General features: G+C 54.2%; 6 protein-coding genes across 6 annotated transcripts; 3 read left to right on the top strand and 3 right to left on the bottom strand.

The window, feature by feature from the left end:
• Nucleotides 1-387: 387 nt before the first annotated feature.
• Nucleotides 388-1,238, top strand: CTRU02_209996 (uncharacterized protein; the record flags this gene model as incomplete). Its single annotated transcript, XM_036720815.1, has 2 exons — nucleotides 388-632; nucleotides 689-1,238. 2 exons carry the CDS (start codon nucleotides 388-390, stop codon nucleotides 1,236-1,238), a joined length of 795 nt encoding a protein of 264 aa, XP_036587655.1.
• Nucleotides 1,239-3,057: 1,819 nt separating this feature from the next.
• CTRU02_209997 (glycoside hydrolase family 79 protein) lies at nucleotides 3,058-4,436 on the bottom strand (the record flags this gene model as incomplete). The annotated part of the gene is made up of 2 exons (XM_036720816.1): nucleotides 3,058-3,986; nucleotides 4,040-4,436. 2 exons carry the CDS (start codon nucleotides 4,434-4,436, stop codon nucleotides 3,058-3,060), a joined length of 1,326 nt encoding a protein of 441 aa, XP_036587656.1.
• A 1,626-nt stretch (nucleotides 4,437-6,062) lies between these two features.
• Nucleotides 6,063-7,121, top strand: CTRU02_209998 (succinate-semialdehyde dehydrogenase; the record flags this gene model as incomplete). The annotated part of the gene is made up of 1 exon (XM_036720817.1): nucleotides 6,063-7,121. One exon carries the CDS (start codon nucleotides 6,063-6,065, stop codon nucleotides 7,119-7,121), a length of 1,059 nt encoding a protein of 352 aa, XP_036587657.1.
• Nucleotides 7,122-7,226: 105 nt separating this feature from the next.
• On the bottom strand, nucleotides 7,227-9,897 carry CTRU02_209999 (uncharacterized protein; the record flags this gene model as incomplete). Its single annotated transcript, XM_036720818.2, has 4 exons — nucleotides 7,227-7,426; nucleotides 7,476-7,832; nucleotides 7,899-8,293; nucleotides 8,378-9,897. The coding sequence occupies 4 exons, from the start codon at nucleotides 9,895-9,897 to the stop codon at nucleotides 7,227-7,229; spliced, it is 2,472 nt and encodes an 823-aa protein (XP_036587658.2).
• A 963-nt stretch (nucleotides 9,898-10,860) lies between these two features.
• Nucleotides 10,861-13,549, bottom strand: CTRU02_210000 (isoleucyl-trna synthetase; the record flags this gene model as incomplete). The annotated part of the gene is made up of 2 exons (XM_036720819.1): nucleotides 10,861-13,460; nucleotides 13,522-13,549. 2 exons carry the CDS (start codon nucleotides 13,547-13,549, stop codon nucleotides 10,861-10,863), a joined length of 2,628 nt encoding a protein of 875 aa, XP_036587659.1.
• Nucleotides 13,550-14,462: 913 nt separating this feature from the next.
• Nucleotides 14,463-15,482, top strand: CTRU02_210001 (uncharacterized protein; the record flags this gene model as incomplete). Its single annotated transcript, XM_036720820.1, has 2 exons — nucleotides 14,463-14,703; nucleotides 14,827-15,482. 2 exons carry the CDS (start codon nucleotides 14,463-14,465, stop codon nucleotides 15,480-15,482), a joined length of 897 nt encoding a protein of 298 aa, XP_036587660.1.
• Nucleotides 15,483-20,147: the final 4,665 nt, after the last annotated feature.

Consider the following 20,147-nt stretch of genomic DNA (forward strand, 5'->3'; position numbering starts at 1 on the left):
TGGTGAAATCTGCAAGTGATGGATGGGCCCTTAAACTGCCACCCTGCCCCCCAAACCGGGCTGGGGCGGCCCTTCTCCTCTCCTCTTCTCCCGTCTCTGAAGATCGCGACCAAATGAAAACGAGGACGACAAGCTGATGAGGTGGTTGAATTGACTCTTTGATACCCCAGGTCGAGTGCTGGTGCTTGGCCGATGTGAAATCCTCCAACTGTTTGCTTCGGCGACAACTGCGTCTCGAGCGAAATCAGAATAACAGCACCGCCCCTTTCAATACCGGAGGAGTGAGAAACCGAGAGTCGAGTTTTGTCGAGAAAAGAGAGAACAAGGCGACTGTGGAGTCAGGAATTCTACAGTTTTCGAATCTTGGAATAATTCAACACACCAGAAATGGCGTATAAGATTCTCCAGAGGAGATGGCTTCTCAGGCCATACATGTGGGCCATCTTTCCTCTAGAGCTGGCCGGGCTCATCACTGTGCTCGTCCTCTTCGGCATTGCCCAGCCGGATCTATATCGAACCAAGCTGTGGGAAGTCGGCCACGCCTACGGCTTCAACTCGAGCCCCAACATTATCCTCTACGCCTATGCGAACTTTGAGCCGTTGCCCAAGATTCCTCTTGTATGGACGCGGACGTGAGTCTTTCTACCATCTCCGTCAGCATCGTCAACAGGCCACTAACTAGCCGCAGTCTAACCGACTTCAATGTTGCTCTCTCCGTAATAACACTCTTCCTCTTGCTCACGAAGCTTGTGTGCTTCATCATGAAGTTCTGGTTCCCCCTCCTCGCCGTCATCATCAACGTCTGTATGGTCGCCATGTACACCGTCTCCGTGTACGGCCAGATGGGTCCCGACCACGCGGACCCGCGGTACCCGAGCAGCATTGCATGGTACATCAGCAAGCCGTGCTCGCTCGGCCGGCCCTTCAAGGCCGAGAAGTCGTGTCAGCTCGCCAAGGGCACGTTTGCTGCCACCGTGTACATGCTCGCCATCTTCATCGCGAGCCTCGGCATCGCCGTGTACGTGTGTCTGCCGAACAAGTGGGACAAGATGGACGACGAGGAGGAGGGCGCCGCCGGGTCCGACTCGAACAGCTCACCCGTCGATCCCAAGGAGAGAGAATGGGAGCTACACAACATGAAGGGCCCCGCGACGCCAAGGGTCGTGCCGTATACTCCACGCACGATGGCTTTCCATACCCTAGATCGCAAGTTGCCTTTGAGGCAACAGTATGGCTGAATTGAGAGCGTGACGACATGGGAGGTATATCATTTGATTGTTAATGGAGGTGCTGGCGTGGAATTTATAGCATCATTACTACTACACTATTTTTCTTTTTTTATATTACATCTCACCGCTTCGGGTTATGATACCAGCGGGTGGTCTTGCGGGATGTGCCTCTGGCAAAACGGGGTTAGTATGGGATTACATAGGAGTGATGAATCTCATGTATATTAGCGGATTATATGTCTGCGTCAATGATATCAACTCAAACTTGAGTATATTTGTGAGCTTTGATGTGGATCTGGCTGCTGCGTGATCATGAGTGTGTATGTACGATGTGACAGGTGATCAAGTATAGGTTTACGGCGCAGACTTTTTTTTTTTCTCCCACTTTCCGTCGTGCTTCGATACGCGAGGATCTTGATGAGTGTATACTAGACTGGCTAGGACGATGATTCGGCGGCGTGAAGTGTACTATATTGAGTGTCAAGGTTGGGATTTCTCGGTTTGTAGTGAATGCTCTCTTGGGATGTTGTGCTGCGGTGTCGTTGCCAAGTCCACCCACTCAGTCATGTGTTTTATCATTCAAATTTTAACTGCTTGTCTGTTTTGTGATGGCTGTTGATTTGGTCCCCTCCCACGAAGCTATGGGTACTAGTTGTAAGAAGGTAGGTATATGAGTCTTGAACAATGTGTTTATTGCCATTTTCAATGGGGTTACGGTCTACTGCTATTTTGAGGATACGCCCTTGAAGACAGACTACGCTATTTGTGAGACTTTTTACCTCGGGTATTCGCAGTTACGTGCCGTTAGTCCATTGACTTATGGGCTTGTTGATTCTCAGGGTAGAGCTTGGAAAGGTGGTGTTTGCTGATGGATGAGTAATGAATGTCTTGAGTGTCTTGGGTGGATGAGTTGCATCAAGTTGCGGCTATTGTATTGTCAAATGTTGTCATAGACTTTTTTATTCTTTTGCTACATCTTATTGGATCTATTTAAATGGTCTTCGCTGATTCCTACACTCATATGTGGGTTCTGTGTTCAAACAGAAAAGATCAACCTCGTTTATTTATGTATCTAGTTTCATATATATATGTACCAAGAATTCAATCCAGATGATTAATTTTGTAAAGCCACACGGCGATATATCCGGTACCAGTCAACCTTCATGCCGCAGCCCATTACCATATACGCAATTTTCTTCAATTATTTACCGTATTGTGTATCAATTAGAACCACCTGCTACATCCGACCACGCGGCTCAGAATCACCGCCTCGCTCGCAGCCACGTCGACCCGCACCTGACCGTCCCTGACCTCCACAGTCTCCCCAACAGTCACATTGTCAAGCCTCACAGGCTTGCCCTCCTCGAGCTCGTAGCTGTAGCTCCAGCCATCCCAGGTGATCCCCGAGATTGCGTCGCTGCCGCCGGCATGTAGCCGCTGCACTCGCGCCTTGCCATCCTGCCACGGCACCGCAAAGGCGTACTGGAAACGCGGGCGCACGGGGGCGTCGGGGTCGGGGCTCGTCCCCGTGCCGCCGAGCGTGGAGTTGTACGCCTGCAGGTTGACGACGAGCAGCCGGACGAGGTCGTCGCCCTGGAACGCCGCGTAGGCCGACGACCTCTCGTTGTCCCCCGCAAGCGGGACGTGGGCGACAGATACCGCGTCGGACGACAGGCCGGGGTTGAGGAAGGCGGCGATGGCGATGTTGCCGTAGTACGGCGCTTTGGTGCCCACGGTTGTCGTTTCCGTGCTCACGGGCTGCCAACTCGCGTACTGTTGTTATAATCATAACACAGTTTAGTAGCAAGACCATGTCAGTTGATGAAAGTTAGGTAGGCGGACGTACCCTGTAATCTGTCCCCATATGCAGATGCACCCGCCTGATACCCACGGACGCGGCGTAGAGGTTGAAGTCGACGCCCCAGAGCGCGGCCCCGAAAGAGTTGGACAGGCCCGGCTTGCCCTGGTTGTAGAGCGAGTTGTGCTCGCCGAGGATCTGCGGCGGGACGTTGCCGAAGCGCGCCGTGATGTTGGCGTATTCCCTCTCGTGCGCCTGGACCGACTGCACGCTGCGGGTGTGGTTCATCAGGGTGCCCTGCAGCGTGACCCCGGGGCTCTCGGCGCCGCTGATGTAGTTGTGGCTGGAGAACAGGGCGATGTTGTCGGCGTTGCGCAGCCCGGCGGCCCATTGCGCCGGGGCACGGAGGTGGTTGGCCGTGCCGGCGTTCGAGGGGGCCATGAACTTGGGAGCGGGGAACTCGGGGCACGCTTTTGAGAGGACGGAGGCGATTTCCCGCGTGCCGTTGAGCCATTGATTTACGTACGCCGCTTCGTCCCACGACGGAGGCCGGACGGGGCCCTGGGCGGAGGTGGAGAAGAGGTCGGGCTCGTTGCCGTATTCCCACACGTCGAGGTTGTCGACGCCGATGGCCTTGCAGGCTAGCGGCACCGTGGCGAGCAGGGTTTCCCAACCTTCGGAGCGGTTCGCGCCTAGGCCAAGGTTGAAGCCGTGCGTGAACTTGGTGTCTGGGAACGTGCTGTAGGACTCGAAGAAAGAAGGGCCGATGTGGATGGTGGTCGGGTAGTCTCTGGACCGGTCAAAGTCGTAGGTGCCGTTGACGGCGTACGGGAGGGATTCATCGTAAAGGGCGTAGTCTTGCGTGTTTCCTCCCACGCGGATGTGTGGACGGACGCCTTGGAGATTGCCCAGGTTGACAAGTAGGTTGTCTGAGAACTTATTTGGAGAAGATTTGTTTCCTGGGATGAGGTGAGCTTGTCGAATCGGTACATCGTTTCTGTCTTGAGCATACCTGCAAAATCTGGGAAGAAGGCAAACTCGAGCGAGTAGCTCACAAAGGCGTCAAAGACGGGACTGGCGCTTCCGGGCCCCGGGACGGGGTTAAGGATAGCAGCCGGCGCCACGGCCGCGGCGGAGAGCAAGGTCCGAGGCCACTTCACCATGTTGACGGCGGGTATGAAGGCGGAGAAGAGACACCAGAGCTCGTCAGTCATGGTCGAGGCCACGGACCTTATTGTTTCCTGCGCGGACATGATGAGGTCGGGGGAAATGAAGTTAAGTAGGCAGCAAATAAGCTTCCCCGCATAGTTGTTGACGGAGTCGCAACGCGGGGACGAAGTGGGTTTTTCATTGTCGGGGTGCAGGAGGAAGCTGGTAGAGGAACATCGGCGCCGCGGGTGTGACGGCATGCATGTCGGCCAGGTTATCAGAAACGGGGCGAGATCACCGTGAGAGGGCGGCAATACGACGGTCTTGAAGGCTTGGGTCTGTAAGGATGCCTGGGGCTTTAGAAGTGGCACGACGAGACATGGTGGATAGGGGAGATAATCCGTAAAAGGTCATACGAGGATATCATTTGATTGGTGTCTCAAGAGCTTTGAGATGAGATGAGATGAGATGAACACATGGAGCTTGGAGCTGTATTATTGAGACATTAGAATGATGGATGGCGTGTTCTTGTTGTGGGGTTGAGAAGTATGTTTTTTCTTATGGGCATCAACTTTAATCAAGATGTAATAACAAGATATGATATCTATGTCCATACTGTATATGTATTTATGAAAGAAGTCTGTTGAAGATGAACTGATGAACAATGCTCATGAGCTCAGTGAGATCTGGTGGAGATTTCAGGGAATAAGCTCTCTTGAGCTGGCTGAGTCGCCGGTGGGGGATGAGTAGTGGCGGTATCTGTTAGTGGCCCCGCCGCTATCAAGCCCCGGCATTTAGCTTATCGTTCCTCTACACAATGCTTTCTTATGCCGAGCCGGTCTTCACAACCGGGCCGGTTGATGTGGGGTGAACGTCATCGAACGTCACAGGGAACCTGCAGCATAGCTCTCTCCGTTGTCGCTCAAACATTCATCTCTCACAGTACCTTATCCATTCAGACGTCTTCACCGGTGCAATTGATACCAGAAACACATCATACACCTCCAATTGCCACCCTCAAAGCCTCTACCATCGGTTAGAGGTGTTTGAGCACCTTCAGAACCCAAGGGAACCCCATCTATAGGCTACACAAACCTCTCCGCATCCCATCTCCGCAGCACTAGCAACGGCGAACTAGAGCCTCTCTCGTCATCCACTTTACCTTGACTCTCCACCATGCCTATCACATTACAAAAAGCATTCGCTCCGGCGTCAAGATTCGTCGTTAGAAACTCAATACGATCCGTCCGGACCCCGTTTATTCCATACTCTCTACGAGCAGCTTCAACCATGGTCCCCAAGGTACTGTTTCCGTGGCAGCCCTGCTCCCTCAGCTCAACAGCTTGCTCACTCTCTCACAGCTCAAAGACCCGTCGCTGCTCAAGCAGGACGTGTGCTATGTCAACGGTGAATGGATCAAGGCCAAGTCGGGGAAGACTTTTGCAGTTACTGGTATGCTATGCCCACTCCCTTCTATTGATATGTAGATAGCTTCGGAAGCTAATCCTAGACAGACCCCGCCACCGGCGAGAAGATCGGAACATGTCCCGAGTTCACAAAAGCCGATACGGACGCCGCCATCGCCGCCGCCGCCACCGCCTTCGAAACCTTCCGCACCAAGACCGGTCGTGAGCGTTCCAAGCTACTGCGTCGCTGGTACGACCTGATGATGGAGAACGCCGAGGATCTCACCACCCTCATCACCTGGGAGAACGGCAAGCCCGTGGCCGACGCCAAGGGTGAGGTTACTTACGCCGCCAACTTCTTCGAGTGGTTCAGCGAGGAGGCGCCCCGTATCTACGGCGACACCATTCCCTCGTCTGTTCCTGGTAACCGTGTGTGGACCATCAAGGAGCCTGTCGGCGTCTGCGGTCTCATCACCCCGTATGTTCCACAAACCCTCCTGGCCCATCTATACTGACCCAAGCAGCTGGAACTTCCCCGCCGCCATGGTCACCCGAAAGATTGGCCCCGCCCTCGCGACTGGTTGCACCGTGGTCTGCAAAGCCCCCGGCGAAACCCCTTTCACCTCCCTGGCCATCGCCGAGCTGGGCCACCGCGCCGGTATCCCGAAGGGCGTCATCAACGTCATTACCTCCCTCGACAACACACCCGAGGTGGGCGAGGCCCTCACCACCTCTTCGACCGTCAAGAAGATCTCCTTCACCGGCTCTACCAACGTCGGCAAGCTTCTCATGAAGCAGTGCTCCGGCACCCTCAAGAAGCTCTCCCTCGAGCTGGGCGGCAACGCGCCCTTTATTGTCTTCGATGATGCCGACATCGACGCCGCCGTCGCGGGCGCCATCGCCTCCAAGTTCCGCTCTTCTGGACAAACGTGCGTCTGCGCCAACCGCATCTACATCCAGAGCGGCGTCTATGACGAGTTCGCCGAGAAGTTCGCCGCCAAGGTCAAGGAGTTTAAGGTTGGAAATGGCTTCGACCAGGGCATCACCCATGGTCCCCTCATTCACGACCGCGCCATCGACAAGGTCGACGCCCACATCCGCGACGCCGAGAAGAAGGGCGGCAAGGTCGTCATCGGCGGTCACAAGCTCTCCAACCTGGGCTCCAACTTCTACGAGCCCACCGTTATCACCGGCATGACCAAGGACATGGCCATGGCCGAAGAGGAGACCTTCGGCCCCGTCGCGGGCCTGTTCTCGTTTGAGACCGAGGAGGAGGTCGTCAGGCTGGCCAACTCGACCAACGTCGGACTGGCGGGCTACTTCTTCTCCCGCGATATCCAGCGTGTGCACCGCGTCGCGGAGCACCTCGAAGTGGGCATGGTCGGCGTCAACACGGGTCTCATCTCGGACCCCGCTGCGCCGTTTGGAGGTGTCAAGGAGTCTGGCTTCGGCAGGGAGGGCTCCCTGTATGGTATCTCGGAGTACCAGATCACGAAGATGGTTACATACGGAGGCATGGGTCAGCCCTTGCAGAAGTAGGGCGTGGAAAGGTATCACTAAATAGGGGCAACCCCGGATAGAAGTTTGATTTTTAACAGTTCAAAAATTCAAAAGCGATTTTCTTTGCAACTTTAGCTTCTCGTGTCACAGGTTCGCCGTTCTAATATTGCTTTCAACATAATCATCCCTCACTCCAATATCTTTCAAGTCATACCATTCGCTGGTACCAGCATAAAATGCGCCATTTCTAACACTCTGCACATTGTTCCCTTCTCCTCCAAACGCCAGATGCTCCACGACGAGCAAATCATCGGCAGTGGTATCGTATTCCGTCGCCAACACCCCTTTACCAGAGACAACCCCCCCATCTCAGTTTCCCCTCCGCCATCTTACCTCTCCAGCCGTTCCCTCCGTCGCCGCCCTCCGCATCGGTGGCGGAGATGAGAACGCTTGCCTCCCGTTCAAGAAGGGTCGAGCTCGAATCCCAGCGGGATATGAAGTCAGCGCCAGCTGGTTCTGTTTCTTCTTTCAGGGGAGAACACGGCCGTAGGACGTGGCAGGCAGCCGATATGGCCGCGGAACAGCTTCCGACCATCACAGCTTCTCCCGGGAGCCGAAAGCACGCGAGGATAAGGGGGGTAACCATCATTATGAAAAACGCAATTACCGTACCCAGCGCCGCTCTGAAGGATAAGAGGATGTTGAAGTAGCGAAAGTTTTCATAGCGGTTCACGACGCCGTCTTGGGGTGCTTTGGTGGGAAAGAAAGATTAGCCAGGGATGCCTTTGCCCAGCGAACCAGATCGCGTCGACTTACGTTCAACGTTGACAGTATACATGGCGTTGGCGCACAACCAGCGGACCAGGATCCCGAGCACCTGGACGGCGACGGCGTATCGCCAGGGGATCTCGAGGAAATGCGTCCGCCGCTGCTTGCCTCTCGGCTCGCTGACGCGCAGCGTCTTGAGGCCGACGCTGTACGAAGCCCACTCCCGCGCCATGAGCATGCGGGTGTAGATGACGTTCAAGAAGAGGGCCATGCTGGCAAGCCCGACCTGCGGGAAGTGGACGAGCAGGAGCACCCCCGTGCGGTCCGAGGCCAGCCTTAACACGAATCTGCGGAGCTTTTCGGAGGGGTAATTCAGTATGAAGACTGGGTTTTGGGGGTCCTGTCCGAAAGTGCTCTGGAAGTATGCCAGTTTCCATCCCCCGCTGTGTGCCCCAAGCATCAGCAAGCATATCTCTGGAGAAAAGCCAGAAGGGAGTGGGAGAGGAAAATGTCAGAGAATCACTTACACTCCCTCGACAAACGACTTCAGCGCCAGACAAGCCAGGATGAAACCTGCTATCCCGGGAATATAGGCTACAGCCCAGTCGGAGCGATAGACCGAATCGCCCCATCGCGCCCTCTGCGTCTTCCATCGCCGCGGCGCGGCAGCCCAACCGTTGGCGGACGGCTTCCGCGGTCTCCCGGGACGCTTCTTTGAAAAGTCCTGCCAACCGAGCGTGCACATACCCCTTGTCGTCGGGTCCGGCTGCCGGATGAAAGAGTCGACGGCATCCCCGATGGTAGCCAGCGGCTGCGTCGCCCACAGATGGCGTATGACGACCGCGCACAGGACGCTTTTCCCCAAGGCGACGAGACCGACTGCCAGGAACAACATGTTGTTGATCCTAGCCTTGCAGTTGGCCTCGATGCGCTCAGAGAGACAGTAACTCACCGTCAACGTCTCGTTCAGCAACGTCGCGCCTCCGGGTGCGGTGACTGCGTGCCAGGGGATGACCCAGTTGTCGTGCTCGTCGACTAGCTTGTCCATCCAGCTCCCCTGCCACAGTTCCACCAGGCTCATCATGCTATTGGCATCTTCCGAGATGATCGAGACGTTGTTGTATGGTCCGTCACCGTCCCACAGACTGATGTTCAACCCATATGCGAGGCCGCCGCAAAGCGTACGTTCATTGTTGGCGTACAGGCCGCAGTGTCCCGCGTACCAAACGCTATAGGCCGTATCGTTGTATGTGCCTTTGCCCCATGACCGAGACTTGTCTGACGTGGTCCACCCCCCCTTTTCGTCGTCGTCGTCGTCGTTGGTCATGGAAACCACGGCCACCATGTGCCTTCTCTTGTGCACGTTTATCCATACATCATATGCGTGGAGGCATTCTCGCGCACTGAGACGTTCCCATTTGGCTGCGTTGTCGGCGATATACTTGACTTCCTCAGGGACGGAAATGTTGAACCTCTCCGTGTACGGCAAGCGCTTGTCCTCGCGCGGAGGACCCATTCCTATGCCTGGGAGATAGTAATCACCTCCGGACACGAAGGATTCCGTGGCGAGGACGGTCACCCAGGGCACCGCCGGGACTATCCCGAACACACAGGAGTTGGACAGGAGGTGAAACGGAACCCAAATCACGGCGAGAAGTAACCACAAAACCGATCTCCGACAAGAGATGAAGCGCAAGTTGCGCGTGGACGGGACGCCTATATCCATCCACTGAGACCGGCCGTGGGCTTTGTCAATGTCCTCCCGCGTCGGGGCCACCAGTATCTGCATGAAATAGTACGAAGACACAAGCACCAGTGTCGAAAGGGCGCTGATGAGAAATCGGAGGAACACAAGGAGCACCCTCGTCCGTTCGCAGTCGTTGGAGTAGAACACGGGCTGATCCTGCACCGACCCGGTCCTGCGTATGCCCCGGACGAAAGAGTAAACGAGCAGACCCCAAAGGACCGCCGTCATAGTCCAAACCAATATCACGGCAGCGATAGCGGGAACCCGCCAACCGGTGACGCTCTGGCCGAAGAGTCTCATTGTTTTCTGGTTTGGGAGGTTTGGAGAACGCGATGGTTGAGTTGGCAACTCTGAATGAGGCTCCTCATGGCTGATATCTCATTGAGAGTCGACGGCGAACTGCCCTCCATGACAGGCCGCGGAAACAAAAAGGAGAACCATATTAGAAACGAATTTGCACTTTTAACTCTTCTGCAATCCTGATTCTGCCTACGGGACGTTGATGGATCGGTGGCGTCTGGATAGCCCCAGTCGCGTCAGCCGCAGCCTGCTTGATGCCTCTGAGCGAGCGCCAAAGTCATTCGTCGGTATTAATATCCAGTGCAAAACGTGTCGTATGGCGGTTGCACAGCCGCGTAATGAGCCCCTTATACGGCGCTTGTGAATTGTCGTCGGTTTCGGGAACTTGATTGGGGATGGAAATGGTGGTTGTGCGTCCCAGGGCTACCACCCAGTCTCCTGCTGTTCCCGCCAATCCACGAAGTTGGTGATTTGTTGTCGTTGATTAGACTATGATTAACCCCCCTCCAAAAGGCTGTGCTGCGTGTACAGTGTGGGAAAAGCTCATTGGTAGTTTGGAGCGCAGCAACCTTTGTTTACGGCCTGTTCTGTTTCCGTCTTGTTCTTGATATTTAGAGGTCATCGGTTTATTTGATACATCATCCTTAGCGACTTTTGGAACTGAAAGACTGACTGCTTATTGTGATATGTTGTGCAACAGCGGTGAACCTGATTCTTGTAGTTGTAGGATTCCATAAAGTATGTCGACGATAATCTGCATTGTAGTTCGGTTTAGTTTGCTATATCCCAAATTGCGCTTCATCCTCGTGTCGGTCATGTAGCATCATTACCACCGGTAGACCCCTTCGGTCCATGTCACTATTAACGCCAGTGGGACTGGCTCAAACGCATCGAGATGTGGATATAAGGGTATCTTCCTTTTTAGAGCTGGCTGTTATACATCTATAAATCGTTGTACATATTTTACAAGGTGGACACAACATCGTCGCAGCGACCACACAAGCTGTCCTCCTTGGGCGCAAGATACCTCCAGCACCGAGAGCACTTGTGCTCAACGGGCGGCAACACGGAAACGGTGCCCTTCACACCATTAACCTCAAACGGCTCGTCGTAACGCCACGCGGCCTCAACAGGAACCTCGGCGTTGGTCGTGACGGAGGATACAACGAACATGGCATCAAGCTCGTGGGCGTACTTTTCCAGCACGCCAGCGACGGGTTGGTCGTCGGTGCTCACAATGACGGAGGACTGCAGCGAGGATCCCAAGGCCTTGGCCAGACGACCTTTCTCTAGACCAGACTTGACGGCGCTATGGACGGCCATGAGGACGGGGAGGTCCTTGCGAAGGGTGGCCTCTCCGATGGATGGCGGGGCAATACTGTGGATCGGAGCATCGTACAAACTGTACATTGGATGGGTGATGGAACTGTCTGCTTGCATCCAGTCCGGACGGTGGTCCCAGGCCTCTTCCACCAGGACCGGCGTCATGGGCGACAGCATACGAAGGAAACCCAGGAATATAGGTTCCAGCACACCACCGCCGTCACCACAGTACAGACGATCCTTCATGGCCTCAAGGTAGAATGCTGACAGATCATTGGTAACCCAACGGTTCAGCGCACCGAAAGCCTTGTTAAACTCGTGGGCTGCGAATGCCTTCCGGACTTCCTCCATCACATCCTTCAACTGGATAAGGGCAATGTGGTCCAGGGTCGTGATGGGAGCGGTGCGAGCTGACACGTGCATTGAGCCAAGAAGCATCTTGATAATGGTTCGGTATTTGACTAGGACTGTGTGGACGGATTTGAGCACGGTTTGCCCAACGGCGACATCTCTGGTGTATTCGGAGCTGGCAGCCCAGAGGCGGAGGGCGTCTGGGCCGAGAGCTTCGTACACCGGACCGGCGCCGGGAACCTTGGCCTTGCCTCTAACCTTGATAGGGGGCAGGAGGGTACCGTCCATGATCTGAACAGGCGTGAGAGTGTTTCCGATGGATTTGGACATTTTCTTGCCATCTTGGTCCAGAGTAAAGCCGTGGGTGATCAAGGTCTTGAAAGGGGACTTGGGCTGTTCCTGAGACGTCGGTCCGCTTTCAGCTCTTTGGGCTGCAACGTAGGACAAGAGACTGGACTGGAACCAGCCGCGATGCTGGTCAGAGCCCTCGAGATAAACATCAGCCTGGCCACTGCTCTCGCTCCAGCTGCTCCCGCTGTCGAACCAGACATCCATGGTGTCAGTGCCGCGGCGATAGCGTCCTTGGAGAGATGGGGCCACCCAAGCGGGCTCGTCAGGGGCATCGGAGAACCAAGCGTCAATGCCGCGCTTCTGGATCGCTGAGATGATGTGGTCAACGGATTCTTCAGTGACCACGGCGTCACCATTGGCGTCGTACAGTGCGGGAATGGGGACTCCCCAGGCACGCTGACGAGAGATGCACCACTCACTACGTCCAACAACGAAGCTCTCGAGACGATTTCTTCCGGTAGCAGGGATAAACTTGACATCCTTCAAGGCGTTGATGGCATCATCTTTGATGCTATCAACATCGGCGAACCATTGAGCTGTAGACCTCATGACAACGGGCTGCTTCGTCCGCCAGTCGTAGGGGTACTTGTGCTTGTACTTGGCTGCTTGCAGAACATCATCTTCAATCAGAGCGAGGACGGCCTTGCTGCCACCCTTGAGGATGGAGGAGGACTGAGTCAACTTTTCGGGGGCGTCAGGGAAAGCCTCGCTGGTGAAGTGTCCCTCGTCGTCAATGGGTGCAAAGGCTTCAATGCCAAGTTTAGCACAGGCCTCGTAGTCCTCAAAACCATGACCAGGAGCAATATGAACAAGGCCAGTTCCGGAATCAGCTGATACAAACTCGGCGTGGATGATGGGTTGAGGGGCTGATTGCGCTCCTTGAAGCCTGTTCAAGTACTTCAACCCCTTGAGCTCAGAACCCTTGAGAGACGGCACGATAACTTCCGGTTCCGCATCGGTGAAGAGAGCCTTGACGGCTTCAAGACGGGTTACCGCGGTGAGATAAGCGCTTCCATTGACAGCAATGACGGCATATTCCAGATCATCATGAACGGCGATAGCCTTGTTTGCAGGGAGTGTCCAGGGGGTGGTAGTCCAGATAATGGCGTATAGCTGGCCGTCGAAACCGTCGAGGGCGGGGCCATCGATGATGGGATATCTGATGTATGCCGCCGTCGAGACGTGGTTCTCATTGTATTCCAGTTCGGCCTCGGCGAGAGCAGTTCTCGAAGACGGCGACCAGTAGACGGGTTTGTTCTTGCGGTAAATGAGGCCTCGGCGGACCATTTGTTGGAAAAGGCGCAGCTGCCTGATCTCGAAGTCGGGGTCCATTGTCGTCCAGCGAGCGTCCCAATCGCCCATGACACCAAATGACCGGAAACCCTCCATCTGTTCCAGCACTGTATTCGAAGCGAGAGCTCTCGCAGCTTTGCGAATCTCAACAGCAGTCATGTCTTTGCCGCCGGAGGAACCGACTGCTTTCATCTCGATGGGAAGACCATGGCAATCCCAGCCGGGCCTGTAGCACACGCGGTAGCCTATTGCCATAGAGTCAGCCATCGGGAATCCATCAACAGTATGTAACCGACAGCCACTAACCCTGCTGGACCTTGACTCTTGAGATCATGTCCTTGAGGACTTTGTTCAAGGCATGGCCGGCATGGAGGCTCCCGTTTGCATATGGGGGCCCATCATGCAGAGTAAACCCCGGCCGAGAGTCATTTTTGGATTGCCACTTGTAAAAATCATCGGCACATCGACGAATGTAGTCGGCGCGGAACTGGGGGAGCGGACGTGGTCTGAGATGGTCCCGGTCAGCTGAGGCCGGAGTGGAGGGTAGTAGATTGGACGGGGCCGATGCTTACGGAAAGGTAGACTTGGGCAACCTCAGCGTCGATGCCCATGACTTCGACATGATCTCCTCGTAAGCATCACCGCGAAAAGGAGGCGGGTAGAGAGGTGGATCGAGTTGCAATGCGCAATTGACTTTGCGCTCCAAAGGGAAGCCAGTCACGATTTGGACGCGGATCGACTGAGGAAAATAAAGTGGGGCATTTACTATCTTCTGCGCCGAGCTGCCTGAGGTCACAGCAGGAAGCAGAGAGCTATGAGTGTTGTTGCATCGTACCAACTGCTTTACAGGACAGCAGCGGCCCCGCACTGACGATAGCGCAGGTACAATCGCTGCAAGGCTGACAGTCCACTGTAATGTTGGCGGAGCTCCCCCTAAGATACCAGAGGTATTGGCCGAGAAGCTCATGTACCTAACCCTGCCTCAACCGCAATTGCATGCAAGTACGACTGGAGAAGGTACTTACTTGATCACAGCGGGGAGCTCCCACGTCACTGTCACTCACTCGATGATGACTTCCCCCATTTCATAGTTTGCCCTTCTCACTTATTGCACCACACGTTCTTGTATTAATCACATTGACACAATCTTTGTATTCTTCCAACACATTATCGGTTCAACTCTCGAAAAAGGCGCCCACTACTACGTCGTATCCGGCAATTACTAGAAATCAAAGTCTATCCCAGCTATGGCGCCCCTACGCCGATACCTCAGGATCACCAAGTACTCAGTGCTCGAATGCCGCATCTACCTCGATAACCCTGCCCTGGCTCAAAGTTGGCTGCTGAATCCGAGGAACCCCATTCTTCCCAAGGTCATCGAGAGTGTTCGCCCGCATGTGTTGCCGAAACTCCGCGAAGAAAAGGAACGCGAGAGAGCCAAGAAGAAAAGCTCCAAGAAGAAGTCCATCAAGGATGTCGTTATTCAAGGTTTGTCACTCTTGTTTTGCAGCTTTACCCACCGTCGTTTTACCCCGATCACCTATCCATCGTTGCAACCAGCTGAGTCCACACCTCCTATTGGGTGAGCATGGTTTGACTGGTGATGACTAGACGAGTTCGAAGTATCCATGTTCTTAACAGAGACCGCCACGCGCCATTCACTACTTAAAAGGCATAAGAATTTTCGAGACAAAGCACCTAGCAAGTTACAGTCCAACTCTAACAAGCTCATAAACGAAACAAATGACGTACCCATCGACCTGGACGCCGAAGGCCCCGATGCTACGGTGCACATTCGGCAGGAGAGTGAGTCCGACGAAGACGCCGACGGAATATCCCGTATCCCCGCTGTCGATGAAACAGCACGGCCTCGTCGGTCCAAAAGACAGCGCGGGGCACTTCATGACCAAGACGCCGAGTACGACCTGCCTTCGGACGAAGAGACTGGGGGAGATGTGTCGGCAATTGAGGTAGACTCGGACAGTGATGCTCCCCGCCCGTCCAAGCGCCTCAAGAAACAAACGACCGGGTCCGATGTTGATCAAGAAGACGACGACAAGAAGAAGATGGCCATGGATGTCTCGTATGAGGGATTCGCCATCTATGGTCGCGTTCTGTGCCTCATCGTCAAGAAACGCCAAGGTCTGAGAATGGCATCGTCAAGCAGTGCTGAGAATGCCAAGAAGCCTGCTGGCCAAGCCAGCATGGAGAATTGGATTACTTCAACTCAGATGCCTAATCCTGGAGCTGAGGAAGACGTGTTGTGAGGGGTAAGCAAGCTACAGACAAGGTAGAGAAGACATCCCATGCAACACGAGATGATGTTACGATCCTTGCGCCTTAACAGAAGGCTGAGCCTAGTACTGGCATGATTACGCGATGGTGCGATGACAGCCCGCTTCGGATCGAGTTTTTGACACTTGCATCATTTGTTGGGACGCACCCTACATTGCAAGAATGGTGTTATTGATAATAAACTGCTGAACTATTGTTTCGTGTGCCTGGGTACGTCACAACTTTCGTGATGGGACACGCAACCATCATGGGATGTATTTCGTCGGACAGATCGAGATCTAGAGTTATTCGCAGACGCCACAGCAAGCACACAGCGTGGGTAACTCTCCTGGGGACCGTTGTTTTGGTGATGCCCCACCCAACGCCCATGACGATAACGAGATGGTTCAAGAATCACAAGGAGTAGGACACGTGTATCCAGGGTTAAACACAGGCCAAGCCTCGGGGTAATGCTGGGGAAGTGCTTGGACACCCCAGATCGACGACCGGACTGTTCAACTGGCCGCCCCGTGTCAATTCGGGATCAATACGGGGCTTGGCTACGCTGCCGAGAACCGTTCTGCCCCCAAGAAAGTCTCCGGGTTTTCCAGTGCTCTCTTGCGGCATGGTGCCGAAGCATCGAGCCATGGGCAACAGTTTTTGAGGGGGAACGCACGGTGGACATATGCTTGGGTTGCCAATAAGTGAAACAAGCCCAAGGAAAAACCAGTTGATTGGCAGACGACAGCCCAGCCTCATAGCTCGTGGCTGAGAGAACTTACGACGTCAACTATTAGTTTTGGAACTTCTGCCAAGGTTGTTCTAGCTCATCAAAGTTTCCGCTCTATTGGAGTTGAGAACATCAACTAGCACCAGTGCCAACTTTTGGATCAATGTTGCCATTTACCCCTCCTTTGAGTGTCACGATTTTTTTCTTGGCGGGGACAGCTAAGAAAAGAAAGGAAAAAGAAAGTCAGTAAAGTTATGCTGCCTTTCCTGAACAGTATCGATGACTGATGGCAACTCGGGTGGAGGGGAAATCCTTACTGAGGAACCTGGGGCTGAGGTAGTCGTGCAGTAATCGCCAAACAGCATGGCATGCTTATTCACCCGCTCGCTGCCTAACGTTTACCGAAACCTGCAAACTCAATATCTGACAATTAATAATGTGATTTTACGACCAAATGATACAATGCAAGGCGCATGTTAGTTGTGTGAGGAGTCACCCATGCTAGGTTCCGCTGAGGGGATTTGATCTTCACCGGAAAGAAAGTCCAGTACGAGTCTGGATATCACGGAGTCCAGAATCGGATGAATTGCCAACAGGGATGTCACACACACCCATAGAGCTAGTTCCTGGATGGAACACTGACACCAACCTTGCTGAACACGTAACAGAAGGCTAATCCTACACACCAACTCTGTTCATGGAGAGATACATTCCCAGAAAGTACCTGCCTACACATGCTGGCAGGGAACCGCCAAGCTGAACTACACCGTGGTGTTGACGAGGAGATAGTGTCGGGAGACCCTTGACTGTACAGCTGCACACCACCCTTTGTGGAGGTGGCGGCTTGGGGTCGTGATAAAGTCAACCTTGGCTACCGTTTGTTTCGGCCGATCATAAGTCGCCTACAATATTACTTTTGTCGTAGCTCATCGATGGGCAGAACCGCGGCATTCTCCCGTGAAGCCGCCCGAGTGCAGGCACGGACGGAGCAGTCGGACGACTTAGTTGGCGCCAGTGACGCCATGTCAGCGGGCGGGCGCGGACGGCATTACGGCCGTGATCCACCAAGCATCTCGATCCGAACAGGCCGTGCTGTGCTTTGCTTTGCTGTGCTGTGCTGTGCTGTGCTGTGCTGTATACCATGTATGCCCTCTCGCGGTGCTCAACCCCACTGCGAAGTGCACAGCAGCATCTTCACGCCGACGGGCGCCGCGGGTAATCTGATAAGGATTGCAGCAGCATCGACACCACGGCCGCAGGAAGCTTGCAGGGGGAGAAATATCGATTAGATAGTTGATCTTTACCCGGTAACCCCGCTAAGCTGACAGTAGAGAATTGATTGCAGTCATGGCGTCAGTGAGGCACAGCTAGATCCTCCGTCGAACCGCATCCCCAGTCTTCAGGGCGCATGACCGCCCGTCACCATGTACGACAAGGTTGAAGAGGGTGTGAATGATCTTCGAACAGGAATAGCACGGCATTCGACTTATCGACCCATTGACGTGCCGAGATAAACAAAAAAAAAAAAAAAAGTGATAACCTGCCAGAACGATTTGGCCTCGTCCCAACGTGTTAAAGGCCGCGATCCCAGCGTGGCTCATTGACCGTTTTCTTCGGCCCCCCACCAAAGCCGGCCGGGGGGGTAGTGGTGTGGCAGATTTCCGACCGTTTTCCCCCTTCGCCTCATGAACTTGCATTCTGCCGTTATCAAGTGGACGTGCAGACGAAGTCTGTTGCAAACAGACATGAAAATAATGGCACTCGTCTCAGAATCCCGCACGCAAGGGTACTGCGGCCGAAGCAAGGGACATGGGACGTTTCTCCTCGTTTTGCCTAAAATGGCAACGTTTTGGCACCTCCGGGTTACCTATTTTTGACAGATGACGGGACATCATCACAAATACACATACACATCGTGGTCCATCTTAATCCACGAACGCGGTCAAAACCGTGGGGGGGACCGACCGTCAATGGATGTCCTCTTTTCGAACCGAAGGGCTGCCGCTTACTGGTTGTTGCGGTTCGTAATGCGGGGATAGCGATGTCCCCGTGGTGTATCCCTTGCTGCTACGAGAAATTGGTATCAACTTCAAGGGGCGGCCGAGTGAATCTGTCTCGAGAAGCGAAAGCGGGAATTATGAAATGGACAAAATTCGAAATGGAAATACGCCCAACGTCAAATCATTGCCGTTTGCCACCGTACCTGCATGATGGGTCATACGTTAGTTTGAGGAGGGGGAAAAGCAGTCTATTGGTATTGAAACGGTACCAGCTGATCAAGAACCTAGTATTGCGATTTCAAATTACACATACAGCAAACGAGACGCCGATGAAGGATTCTGTTGTCTACTTAGCGACTTGGTAACCACCGCCTGAGCAGCAGCAAGCAAGTGTGTAACCGACCACCAGGCCGCCTATCCTTACCTGATTCGAGGCCGGGCGTAGCAATCGACAGTTGAACCCCTGTTCAAGGTGTGATCGTCAGGGGTGGTCGTTGCTCGTCAACCGCCCCCATGTCCACCACGTGGAAAATACGGTGACTGATCGACCTGGCGGACGCGGGCGCGGACGTGGGGCGGACTTCCTCCAAGCTGCGAGCCCTTACGCCCTCTCTCTCTCTCTCACTCACACTCTCTCACATACTTTGTCATCTTTGGGGGGCTTGCGTCGCACTCGTGTCACTGCGGAGCGAGTAAGAGAAGGTTGTTTCAGATATCTCTCTCTGGCCTGCTGCATGAGCACTTTGATTGGTTACTCAACGAGCATAACCCGGGGTTGCCTCTCTTTAGACAGCCCATGCCGAGGCCGCCGACGCTTCCTTGGCATCCGGCCGATGGCCTTATTCCAGCGAAAATCAGTAATGGCGGAAATGACAGAATAATCGAGCAGTTTTTTTGTATTATTATCGTGGCCACATGAAGCCAGTGAAACCATCACGAGGTATGCGGGATGAGACCGGGGGGGGCTTCGAAGGGAGGGCTCTGAGAGCTCTTCGGACAAACACCAGTTGTCTGAGACCCATGAGATGAGTGCGACAGCTGTTCAGTCGATGAAGCAGCTTTCCGATTCCGAGAGGATTTGCTGTGCTGTGTCGCGTCTACTTGTTCCCCGAATCATAGCACACCTTTTTCTGTTAGTGTCATTCCGGCCCATTCGATCATGTTTGCGATTAGAATATGGGCAGCAGAGGGAGAGGCTGTGTGCGACGCGCCAGCCGCCGGCGCAATCTATGACGGAATACCTGCGTATTCTGTGGCACCGTTTAGGCATCGTTCGCCTCATTATTGTTATGACAATATTGAAAAGCACGATGCCCTTTACGGTAGCTGTCTACACCGAAAATAGTATGTTCGTCGCAACGAGGGTTTACCGACTTTCGCCGACGATATGCTCTTTGCACGTCTTACTACGTACGTAGTACCACAAAACAAAAAAAAAGCCATGTGTCGCACAGCCTTTCTGAAGCCTGCTGGGACCTGCAGGAATAGCGCACAAAGGCATTTCCGCTTTCGATGAGTGAAATCCTCATTAAAAGCCACGACGAGGCGAGTTCAGCTCAAGAAGGGGTCGTGGCAGCAGGGTACGGGATAGCTTGAATGAGAAAGCGAGATTGGTTCTCTCTCTTTCCCAGCCTCTTGGTTTGCTACGCAGTACTCCGTATAGGGCTGCGAGTTCAGCAAGGATGCCATCCGAGACTCAGGATAAGCAGCTGGCTGCATCATGCAATTCAGCCACTCGGACCACCTGGGGGCGTTCTCGCTTGATGCTCGTAGCCAAAACAGACATGCCGCAGGTGTGCCCCCCTCAGTCATGGTTCGAGAATTATCATACTCGGCAGCCGCACAGAGGTAAAGGCCCGTCGACATGATGTCTCGAAAGAGGATTCTCGCCAAACGGGCGAGAGACATGTCCGTCTACTCCGCATCTT

The sequence above is a fragment of the Colletotrichum truncatum genome (assembly GCF_014235925.2).
Source record: "Colletotrichum truncatum strain CMES1059 chromosome Unknown Contig_0006, whole genome shotgun sequence".
NCBI classification, from domain to species: Eukaryota; Fungi; Ascomycota; class Sordariomycetes; order Glomerellales; family Glomerellaceae; genus Colletotrichum; species Colletotrichum truncatum.